We start from the raw sequence: 12,048 nt of genomic DNA, 5'->3' as shown, positions 1-12,048 counted from the left end.
ATGGGAATTTTGTCATTGGTGCAGTGCCTGAAAACACTATCCAGCGTTCATTTAGCTATTTCCACGGGACCTCGAAAGGCTGAAATATTACAAACAATGGGACCTACTGTTTAGTACTACTGGTACTTTAACTAATTATCCCTAGACGTGTATATATTTTAAGGAAACAGTTTGGAAAAACCGACTCCTGGTCTCCGCGACGGATCGCCAAAGGGGAAATACCCAGCCGGTACCCTCTGCTGGGCTGTTTTTAATAGGCGGGAGGGGCGTGGGAGAGAACCACGCTTAAAGCACCCGAAAGCGGCAGCTAGCCAACGGAGTATTCCAGAGGGCCGGCCAGCCGGTGCAGGCGGCCGGGTGTTCCCCTCGGGGAGGGTGCCACTTGTGAGAGGTGCCAAGACGGAGCGAGCGGACTCTTCCTGTGACACAGCGGAGAGGCCGCTATCCCTACACGGCGGCCCGCACCGCGTCTGGGGTCACTCGAGACCTCTAGCGGGAGGCTCAGCTCCCGGCCGAGCCCCCACGAGCCCCTGGCACAGCAGCGTCGGGAGGGGCGAGGGAAGGAAGGGGTGTTGTGCCCCCACTCCTTTGGGAAAACAAGAGAAAGAAGAGGCGGTTGCGTAACCTGAGCCTGGGGTGCGGCTCGGGGAACAAAGAGGTCGTGAAAGCAGCCGCAGCCAGGCTCTGCGCGCTCCTTGGGGTAACTGCGAAACTACACAAATCACCGCCGCCTGGGCACCACGCCAGTGCTTGGGAGAATGCAGATTCCAAGAGTCATGTGCAGCCCCACAGGACCACCGACTTTGTCAGGCAGCACCCAGGAACCTGCATTCTAAACAAGCCCCCGGACTATCTGGAGCCCAGGGAAGTTTGAAAACAATCGCTTCACGTCTAGCACCAGCCGAAGCTTCCTATTGCCCCGGTCCAACGCGGCGGCGGCAGCAGCTGGGTCGCGCGCCTCAACCGAGCTTGGTCCTTTCCTTTGGTCCCGCCCTGCTGCTCAGCGCGGATTGGTGGCGGGGAGCAGCTCTGGAGCTGATTGGGCGGCGGCGGAGCCGCTCGTGGAGACTGTAAGTTCGGGTGCTCCAGAGTGCTAAATTTATCTTCAGAGGAGCGACCGCGCCAGCCGCGAACTGGATCTCTATGGAGGTGGCATAGGCGATATCCCTGAGCTGAGAGCATCTCCCTGTCCCCGAATCCTTCCCTCTGTTTTGTTTTTCATTCCTTCCTCCCTTCCTCCCCCTTCCAGTCGGCGACGACTGGCTCTTGACCCCGTTCAGGCCTCGGTGAAGGTGAGGACCAGAGCCGCCACGGCGGCTGAGCGGTGCGCTCTGAAATGGCCGCTGCCTTGAGCTGTGTAAAATGGCGGCCGCAGGCTCAGCTGGGGACCGCGGCGCTGCTCTGCAGCCCAGCCGCAGCGAAGACCGGTCTCCATCACTGATGGAGGTGACGTAGAGAGACAGTGTTGGGTGCTGAGGAGACTTCCCGGGGACGCGAGAGAAGAGTTCTGGAGGCGAGGGTGGGCGAGTCCCCAGATGTGGCGGTCTGCTGGCAGCCTGCACCTGTGACAAGGAGGGATAGCTGGCCTGGGCAGCACATCGAAGTGGCCGCTTAAAGGAGCATGTAGGTGCAGGAAGGGGTGACCGCACCCACCTTTGCCCAGGCTTTCTGAGTGGACTGCGCTCTTAACCTGGCCCTCCTGCCCCTGAGGGTATTGTTCACAGCTGGAACCGCCTGAGGCGGGGGAGGGGGGGTTGGTTGGTGAATGGATGGTATTACCTGTCAGTTAACTCAGAAGAGACAAAAGAACCGGGTTTCTCACCCGCCCCCGCCCTGCCAGCCTTTTCGGGGAATGGAATAGAAACTTTACTCTCTAGGGAGTCCAGACTCTTTGTCCTCGAGAGATTCGGGAAGCACCTCTAAAAGAGGTGGGGTTGAGGCCTTACTTAGGAAAACAAAGCTTCCTACTCCGTTGTGTCCTCTGGTACCAAGGGAGAGGGATCCTAATCCTAACCAGCAGCTCCACGAAGTTCTCTGTTGCTAACTTCAAATCGGGATTGTAGAAACGAGAATCTATTGCTCTTTTGCTCCCAGTGATAAGAGTAGGGTTTTCTGTTGCTGCACTTTGAGACTCTCGACTTTCTGGCAGTCGTAATCCATTGTAATCCATTTCCCTCTGTTGCCCGTTAGTGCTTGGGAAATTAGTATACAAGGTACACACAAGGAATGGTTAGGCTCATGAGCTCTGCAGTCCCAACCTTTTGGGTTCTGCTCTTAGTTCTTCACTTGCAAGATGTGTTAAGTTAGCAGATGACTTAACTTCTCTGTGTCTGTTAGTTCATCTCTAAAGTGGGGTTGTTGATAGTCCCTGACTCTCAAGTTTGTTTTGAGGATTAAATAATCTGTATGAGGGATCTAGCAGTTTCAAGCATAATAAAAAATGATCACTCACTAAACGTTAATAACCTAAGTTAGGAGCTTGGTTAGGGGACAAAGTGGTTATAGCAAAAATCCATGTTTCAAATAACACTTCCCTGTATGATTCTATTTTAGATAACTTTTCATGTTTAGTTTTAGAGACATTAAAATGTGGCTGTACTTTTAAAAGTTAGGTTTAGTTTTTGAAAGTTTTTTACATGTGTTTCTATGAAGTCAGTGGTTGGGAGACTGTCTCAAAACGATGAAATAATGAGGGCATTAAATGAAACAAAGATACTAGCATTTTTACTGTGCTAGCCATCTTCTATTTCACTTCACTGCATTGCAGTGAAGAATCTCTTGCACTGCCTGGGTCTAAAATAAATTGTAATGAAAGGTCATCTTAGAGGTTTGTAGTTAGTTCTGCTTTTGCAGTGTCTAATTTTAATTTTTCTCATTCTAGGCTTTTGGTTACTCCCTTTCCACCCCATCCCTTAATTTTATTCTTTTGAAGAGTCTGCATTTCAAGCTGCCAAGGTGGAGAGTGTGATTGCAGAAGGGAGTACTACTCATTTCAGGTATCTTACCATCTAGCTGTTAATAGGAGAACCATTTTTGCTTTAGGATGAAACATAAGAATTCAAAGCTTACTCTGTAGCCAAATCATGAAGTTTAAATCAAAAGCAGATATATTTGGATAGACACTGAGTATGTTTTCCTTAACTTGCAAAGTTAGTAGTCTTCTTCAGAGGTCTTAAAGTTTGCATTACTCTCCCTTCTAATTATGCTTTTAAAAATTATATGAGGAATAAACCTATTAAAATTATATGAGGAATAAACCTATTAAAATCAGAGTTTATGTTTTCTTTAGGTCCTGGTTAAATCTTCACCTATAGCATAATGGAATGCAGAGTACTCAGTAAAATGTACATTACTTTGAATGGGTCTTAATTTGGATAATATAAATATTTATGTGATTTTGATTCCAGAGAAATAGTAGGTAACTTTTGGTCATTAGTTTATTTTTCATTGTTAGCACAGTATTTAGGATACAGAATTCTGTGTTTTGCAAAACTTTGAACTGTGTGTATTTTTAATACAGCTCATCACAATTGTTGCTAGCCCTGGTAGGAGGCTTCATATGTATAATAGTATCAACAGTGAAAATGTGTAATGGCAGTAGGCATCAGAAAGTTAAAAGGGATTCCAAGACACTATTTGCCATGAGAAGGGGTTGGTAAATTATGGCCCAAGCTGTCTGTTTTCGTAATAGAGGTTTATCGGAACGCAGCCATATCTGTTCTGTTAGTATTGTCTGTGTCTGCTGCCATGCTGCAACTATAGAGTTGAGTAGTTGAAACAGAGACTATATGGCCTGTAAAGTCAAAAATATTTACTAGATTGCTCTTTACAGAAAAAGTTTGCCAACCCCTGCCATGGGACATATTCTTCAAGGTCCCTTCCTTAAAAACACTTATCAGCTCTTCATTATTTCTCAGCCCACTGGTTCCCACATTATATTTTATAGAACATTAATATTCTCTAAGTTAATAAGTGTTCTGAGAAAAAGATCAATGCTAACAATTTTTCTTTATAGTTTATTTTAAAATATAAGTTTAAGAATACTAAACTCATTTCTATAGCTTTATTTTTATGTGATAATCTACCTTTAAGAAAAGGTGTGCCAAACCTGAGAGCACCAGGAAGTCGCATGAGAGATCACCTGATACACGAACGTGTGATGTTCCATCTGCGCGTTGATGCATAGGCAGCATTTACAAATTAACTGATGTATTGCTCTGTATCATCTCTTTGATGATTGCTCATCTTCTATGTATCCTGTCATATAATTTCAACATATTTGTGATACTCAATGTTTATTCTAAATTAACCATGTTTTGTGCCACAAACACGTTACCTATGGATCTCTTGCTGAAACAAGGAAGTCTTAAACAAGAAGTAGAATCTTTTTGTTATCAAATTGTGTCTGAATCAAATGATCAAAAGGTTGGAATATTACAAAGTGAGGATGAACAATTGCAGCCTTCAGTTTCTAAAAAATCAGAAGGTGAGCTTTCCAGGGTCAAATTTATGTCCAATTCCAACAAAATAACAACATTTAGTAAGAAACCAAAAAGAAGAAAATATGATGAAAGTTACTTGTCTTTTGGATTTACTTACTTTGGAAATAGAGATGCACCTCATGCTCAGTGTGTGTTATGTAAGAAAATTTTATCAAATAGTTCTTTGGCCCCTAGTAAGCTTCGAAGACATTTGGAAACTAAACACGCTGCATATAAAGACAAAGACATAAGCTTTTTCAAGCAACATCTTGATTCACCTGAAAATAATAAACCCCCAACACCTAAAATTGTCAATACAGATAATGAAAGTGCTACAGAGGCATCATACAATGTAAGTTACCATATAGCCCTGAGTGGAGAGGCTCATACTATTGGAGAATTACTCATCAAGCCTTGTGCTAAAGATGTCGTGATGCGGATGTTTGATGAACAATATAGTAAAAAAATAGATGCAGTACAACTATCAAATAGTACTGTTGCACGTCGAATTAAAGATCTTGCTGCTGACATTGAAGAAGAGCTTGTTTGTAGACTGAAAATTTGTGATGGGTTTTCACTGCAACTAGATGAATCAGCTGATGTTTCAGGACTTGCTGTGCTGCTTGTTTTTGTTCGTTACAGGTTTAATAAATCTATTGAGGAAGACCTACTCTTATGTGAATCTTTGCAAAGTAATGCTACTGGTGAAGAAATTTTCAACTGCATCAACAGTTTTATGCAGAAACATGAAATTGAATGGGAAAAATGTGTTGATGTTTGTAGTGATGCTTCTAGGGCAATGGACGGGAAAATTGCTGAGGCTGTCACCTTGATAAAATATGTGGCTCCCGAAAGCACCAGTAGTCACTGCCTATTATATAGACATGCACTAGCAGTTAAAATAATGCCTACATCTCTGAAAAATGTGCTAGATCAGGCAGTACAGATCATCAATTACATTAAAGCTCGACCACATCAATCTAGGCTACTAAAAATTTTATGTGAGGAAATGGGTGCCCAGCACACAGCACTTCTTCTGAATACAGAGGTGAGGTGGCTTTCCCGAGGTAAAGTTCTTGTAAGACTTTTTGAGCTCCGTCGTGAACTATTGGTTTTCATGGATTCTGCTTTTCGACTGTCTGATTGTTTAACAAATTCATCTTGGCTGCTAAGACTTGCATATCTTGCAGATATTTTTACTAAATTAAATGAGGTAAATCTATCAATGCAAGGAAAAAATGTGACAGTTTTTACAGTATTTGATAAAATGTCATCATTGCTAAGAAAATTGGAATTTTGGGCTTCATCCGTAGAAGAAGAAAACTTTGATTGTTTTCCTACTCTCAGTGACTTTTTGACCGAAATTAATTCTACAGTTGATAAAGATATTTGTAGTGCCATTGTGCAGCACCTAAGGGGTTTGCGCTCTACTCTGTTAAAATATTTTCCTGTAACAAATGACAATAACACTTGGGTTAGAAATCCATTTACAGTAACTGTTAAACCAGCTTCATTAGTAGCACGGGACTATGAGAGCCTGATTGATTTAACATCTGATTCTCAAGTGAAACAAAATTTCAGCGAACTTTCACTAAATGATTTTTGGAGTAGCCTAATTCAAGAGTACCCAAGCATTGCAAGGCGTGCAGTTCGTGTACTTCTTCCTTTTGCTACAATGCACCTGTGTGAAACAGGATTTTCATATTATGCTGCAACAAAAACGAAATACAGGAAAAGACTTGATGCCGCACCTCATATGCGGATTCGACTTAGCAACATTACACCTAATATTAAGCGGATATGTGATAAAAAGACACAAAAACACTGTTCTCATTAAAATTAGAGGGTTTTGCATGTCTCTTGATAACCAAGTATAAGATGAAAATAAAAGATGATTTACTTCATCTCTGGTATTTTGGGGTTTTAAATAAAATGATTCATATTTTTTATACTTTAGATTTTAGGAAAGCTAAAGAATCAGAAGCTTTCAGTGTGTATTTATTGTTGGTATTTCTTCTTCACATTGTAATTTCAAAGAGTTTCATGGTCCTAACTGTGGAAGATGTTGATCCACAAGATAAAATCCCAGTTTCTTACCATAATTTATCTCTTTAGGATCTAATCACTACGAATCTTTCTGGTCCTGCCTACCATGCAGCCCTCCAGTCACATGGAACTTCTTGCCGTTCCCTAAACACATCACACTGTTTCATGCTTTCTGGTCTCAAAAAATATTCCTTCCCCTTGCTTCCTGACAAACTCTTACTTGCTTTTCAATACTTTGACTTAACTTCTCTTTGGTACTTTGATTCTCTGTTATCTTTCTCTTTTGGTCCTGGTTTTTGTGTCTGTCTCAGCTGGGAACTACTTGGTGGCCTCGTGATTCCCATTGTTACTAGACTGAGCTCCTGTAAGGTCTTATTCAGCACTGTCTCTGTTACCCAGCAAAAGGCCTTACTAAAGTAAAATTCTCAGTAAAGGAAAATGTTGGTGAAGGTGAATCAACAAAAAACGGAATAGGGTATGGTGGCTCATATTTGTATATCTGCATGTGTACTGAATGTTAGTTACCCTTTGTGTTTTGGGCTTAATTATTCTGTTACCCAGAATTCATGAGGCAGAAGTCACTAAATGATGTCACAGCTTTTATCCAAGCTGAAATATTGGAGAGGGGAGGAAGAATGAGGAATGCTTTCAGATATTTTTATTGTTTCTCGGTTCCTATATAGAGTATTGTAAATTCCATATACTGTAGACTAATGAGGTTTTACTAATCACTTACTAATGATTAGACTTGAAACACCCTATCAATTTATTTTTAGAATTCTTTGAAAGAGTTCTGACTTTCCATAGGCTCTCTTCCCATATCACCTCACATGTACAGGTCACCAGCTCAGTGTTAAATATTTTGTGTTCCTGTTATATGGGTAGCCATTATTTTATTTAGTCTCACTTAAACTGAGTTCACATTTTGGGGAGAAGTACCTCCCCTCACTAAGGCAGAATGTGGTAGCATGACTAGGTTGGAGGACTTGCTCCACTGCTTAATTAGGCAGTTTGAGCCTTCCCACACCACAGTTTTCTCATGTGTAAAAGTACACCTTATTTGAGGGTTGTTAATAAGATCAAATAAGTATGTATCTAAAATTCCTAACAGTAGATGATAGGAATAGGTGTACAGCATATATTAGTTCTCTGTCATATCCAACCATGTCCCATTTAAACTTCACTTCCACCCTCACTTGTATTTATTTTTTTAAATGTTTATTTATTTTTGAGAGAGAGAGGGAGACAGAATCCCAAGTAGGCTCTTTGCTGTCAGCACAGATCATGAAGCGGGGCTCAAACTCATGAATTGTGAGATCATGACCTGAGCTGAAATTAAGAGTCAGACACTTAACCACCTGAGCCACTCAGGCGCCCCTCCACACTCACTTCTAGTCTAGGTTTTTATTCTCTGACAACTCAATAGCCTTCTAGTCCGTAGGACCTTACCTAACCTAAGGCAGCAAGATTAAGTATGTCTAGCCCAGGTTTTGTCAGATAATATTAAGCACCTATTTTATCTTACTAGATGCTTGTATGTTAACAATCTTTACAGCAGTCTTATGGGATTGAGTTTTTAATTTGTCCAAGGTTACACAATAAAGATGTAATTTAAACAGATGGTTGGGGTGCCTGTTTGGCTAAGTCAGTAGAGCATGAGACTCTCAATCTCGGAGTCATAAGTTCAAGCCCCACATTGGGTGTAGAGCTTACTTTAAAACACAAATAAAATATATCAGGTCTTTTCCATAGATGGTATTTTTTGTGGTCCACTGCCTTTCAGACTTTTCTTAAGAGCATCAAACAGTGACTTGGGAGTATAGCTAAAACTCCCTACTAAAATGTGGACATTCTTTAAAATCCTGTGTTTTCTTCTCTAGATTAATCAAAAATTAGCTTTCTACTTCAATGTATGACTGCTTAGTATAAAACTATGTAAAAATAGGGAGTAAATTGCCATCAGGGAAAATTATTTCTCCAGAAAGACTCATCATAATTTCTCACATATGCAAGTTTTTTTGTCAACTAATCCTAGAATTAAATCTACCCTAATTTGAGAAGTGTATATAATGCCATAATGTCCATGTCTGGCTGATACCTCAAGTCTGTAACTGGACTCTTGTGATCACTGAACCTGAGCCCTTGATTAAGTTCTTTGTTCAGAGTATCATTCTCTTGAGATAGTCCTTTTTTTTTTCTTTTTTTCTTTTTTTTAAGTATTTTAAGAGAGAGAAAGAGGGAGAGAGAGTATCCCAAGCAGGCTCAGCAGTGTCCATGCAGAGCCTGTTGTGGGGCTCAAACTCATGATCCCATGAAATCATGATCTGAACCAAAATCAAGAGTTGGATGCTTAACCAACTGAGCCACGCAGGCACCCTTTGAGATATCTTTCTTTACCTGTAACTTCCTCCTCTGAGAGTCTAGATTCTGGCATTAAACCCAGGTCCTTTGACTGGGACCCTGCTGTCTCGTAATAGACCACTTTAATGCTACCACTATCCCAACTTGATTCTTGATGCCAACTTCTTATCTGTTCTGTAACATATCAGGACTAACCTAGGGATAGTGTGTGTGGCTAGTGAGAGTAGACTGTTAGCACCTGAAGGTGGGCCTGGGACCTGCTGGATGATAGGCAAATCTAGTTCCAGACAGCAACTTCTGTGTTACCCTAATCTACTGTAGGTACCATGGCTGAATCCTAAGACAGAAGATGTTTTTTCCTTGGATGTTTAAACCCTACATACTCTTCAGACTTTGCCTTTCTTAAATAAAAGCAAAGCAAACAAAGTCTTGAACATGGCCAGACTCCCTTTCTATTGTACTCCAAACCCTTTCACACAAAAGAGAAAACAACTCTTAAAGGAAGAAATGGGTGGCATGCTTCATACTGGAAGAGATATTTGGGAACTAAAAAATGTCCTTATGTCATCCTCAAATGATAGTTACTCTTCCTGTGCATTAAACAAAATTTGATGTATCTAACCCAAAAGGACTTTTTCACTGTGAATCTCTATATTTAAAGTAATTAAAATTGCGAGGTGCCTGGCTGGCTTAGTGGGTAGAGCATGCAACTCTTCATCTCCGAGCCATGAGTTTGAGCTCCATGTTGGGCACAGAGTTTACTTAAGAAATAATGGTAGGGGCACCTGGGTGGCTCAGTCCGTTAAACATCTGACTTTGGCTCAGGTCATGATCTCACGGTTCATGGGTTTGTGCCCCATATCAGGCTCTGTGCTGACAGCTCAGATCCTGGAGCCTGCTTTGGATTCTGTGTCCCCCTCTGTGCCCCACCCCTGCTTGTGCTCTGTCTCTCTCTGTCTTTCAAAAATGAATAAACATTAAAAAATAAGAACATTAAAAAAAAAGAAATGGTAATAAAAAATAAGTAATTGAAACTGCTTTTATTTCTTAATGAGGATTATTTCCTAGTACCACACATACATAAATACTCATTGTAATTTCTAGTATCTGGGACTTCTTTAGGATCATTCATAGATCTTAGTAAATTTCTAATCATACAAAGGGGCACCTGGGCGGCTCAGTTGGTCAAGCATCCGGCTTCAGCTGAGGTCATGATCTCATGGTTCGTGAGTTTGAGCCCTGCATAGGGCTCTCTGCTGTCAGCACAGACCCCGCTTTGGATCCTCTGTCCCCCTCTCTTTGCCCCTCCCCTGTGCACACACTTGCATGCTCTCTACTATCTCAAAAATAAATACACATTTAAAAAAAGCTCAGTGAATTGAATTCCCTGCCTTAAAAGGTGAAGTATTAAGGTGAAATACAATTTATACTGTAACATTATAAAAATTAGCTTTAAAATTCTTAGCCTTAAACATATAAAGTATTAACTTTTTTGCCTCTCAAAGACTTCAAAGGTGGCATTTTGTAAATAAGCTCCCATGTTGCCTTAAAAAATGCAGTTTTTCTCCCCCAAATATAATTTACCTACACCTCTTAAAAGAATTAATCAGCAGTGTAAAACTAGGTGCATCTGGAATTTACTCATGTTTATTACTTGCTTTCATTTTTTTAAAGTTGGTGTAACTGTACTGTTAATTAGTACAGTGGAAAGAATTCTGAAGCAGGTGTCAAGAGACTTATGTTCTACAACTAATTAACTGCCTTAGATAAGTTCATCCTCCTCTGTAGGCCTTAGTTTCTTGACTTAGTTAAACTAAAATGAGCTCTAAAGTTATTGTCAAATAAGATCCACATTTAAACCTAAAGATTAGGATGATGATAAAGATGTGCTCAGTTATTTGAAATATGGGTTTTTTCCCTAGAAGCCAAGCTTTTCAATGAGTCTTTTACCATAATACTTTCCACCAACCAAATGATGAAATTTATAAATTGCCCCATCATGGATACTTACTGGATGGAAGGAAAGAAATGCTTTGGAAGAGAGGTATACTTTGAGAAAACATTGCAAAAATTTAAAAACACTTGGTTATGATTATATATTGGAATCCAGTATAGATTAAATAGTATTGGAATCCAGTATAGATTAAATAGTAAAGTGTCCAGCAAGCTGCAGTAGGAATTGTTGACTATCCCCAGCATCTATTTTCTTCTCCCAAATTGTATCTATTTTCTTTCAGGGATCCATTTTTCCCTTACATAATCCATGTACTTAAGCAACAGCTGACCCCACTCCAGTTTGGGGAGTGAAACTGCTTTGCATACGATAGTAGTTTTCAAACTCTTTTTGACCTCAATTTACAATAAGAAACAGATTTTATACTATAATCCAGGTGTGTGTATGCATAAGCAGCAAAGTTTCATAAAATACTACTAACTTCATATATGCAACACAATCTCAAATCTGTTTAATTTTTTAAATGAAGACTAGGTCCTGAAGATTAATTTCATGATACATTCTTGGGTCATGATCCACCATTTGAAAAATACTGGTGAGTGCAATGCCATTGCACTTACAACAATTGTTCAGGAACCTGGATCTAAGTTTATTAAGGCATAGTATTACTCTGACCACAAGAATTTGTCCAGAGTAGCATGTGACCCAGTGTAGGCTAGAAAAAAGCAAGGGTGGATTATTATAGGGGCTTTGAGAAAAGATGTTTCCTCACTTTAAAGAAATCAAGGTCCTGGGGCACCTGGGTGGCTCAGTCGGTCAAGTGTCCAACTCCGTCTCAGGTCATGATCTTGTGGTTTAGGAGTTTGAGCCCCCTGTCAGGCTCTGTGCTGACAGCTCAGAGCCTGGAGTCTGCTTCAGATTCTGTCTGTCTGTCTTTCTCTCTCTCTCTCTTTCTGCCTGTCTCCTGCTAGAACTCTGTCTCTCTCGAAAATAAACTTAAAATTTTTTTTTAAGAAGAAATCAAGGTCCTTTGTACTTGGGAGAACTGGAATTGCTGCATCTCTCTAGCCTGGGGATAAAGCCAACACATAGAGGAGGGCAGAGCCAGAAACTTAGTGAGAAATTAAATCAGAGCCCTGACTGAATCAGAGCACTTGATTACTGTCCTGCCTGTAATTTGTTTGTTACCTAGACCAATAAATGCCT

General features: G+C 40.7%; 1 protein-coding gene across 4 annotated transcripts; it reads left to right on the top strand.

The window, feature by feature from the left end:
* The first annotated feature begins 378 nt into the window (after positions 1-378).
* On the top strand, positions 379-6,385 carry ZBED5 (zinc finger BED-type containing 5). 4 transcript variants are annotated; one of them, XM_043580667.1, is made up of 3 exons: positions 379-1,070; positions 2,882-2,996; positions 4,093-6,385. In XM_043580667.1, the coding sequence occupies exon 3, from the start codon at positions 4,234-4,236 to the stop codon at positions 6,316-6,318; it is 2,085 nt and encodes a 694-aa protein (XP_043436602.1). In that variant the 5' UTR covers positions 379-1,070; positions 2,882-2,996; positions 4,093-4,233; the 3' UTR covers positions 6,319-6,385. The 4 variants fall into 4 exon arrangements, with proteins under 4 accessions (XP_043436602.1, XP_043436600.1, XP_043436599.1 ...); XM_043580665.1 differs by having other exon boundaries at positions 379-1,292; XM_043580664.1 differs by lacking the exon at positions 379-1,070 and adding an exon at positions 1,080-1,292 and having other exon boundaries at positions 4,098-6,385.
* The last annotated feature ends 5,663 nt before the right edge of the window (positions 6,386-12,048 follow it).

This window comes from Prionailurus bengalensis, chromosome D1, assembly GCF_016509475.1.
Source record: "Prionailurus bengalensis isolate Pbe53 chromosome D1, Fcat_Pben_1.1_paternal_pri, whole genome shotgun sequence".
NCBI classification, from domain to species: domain Eukaryota; kingdom Metazoa; phylum Chordata; class Mammalia; order Carnivora; family Felidae; genus Prionailurus; species Prionailurus bengalensis.
This window is presented reverse-complemented; position numbering and strand designations above follow the sequence as displayed.

Excerpts from the sequence above, each read along its gene's own strand:
- ZBED5 (XM_043580667.1), top strand. The coding sequence starts at position 4,234 with ATGATTGCTCATCTTCTATGTATCCTGTCATATAATTTCAACATATTT.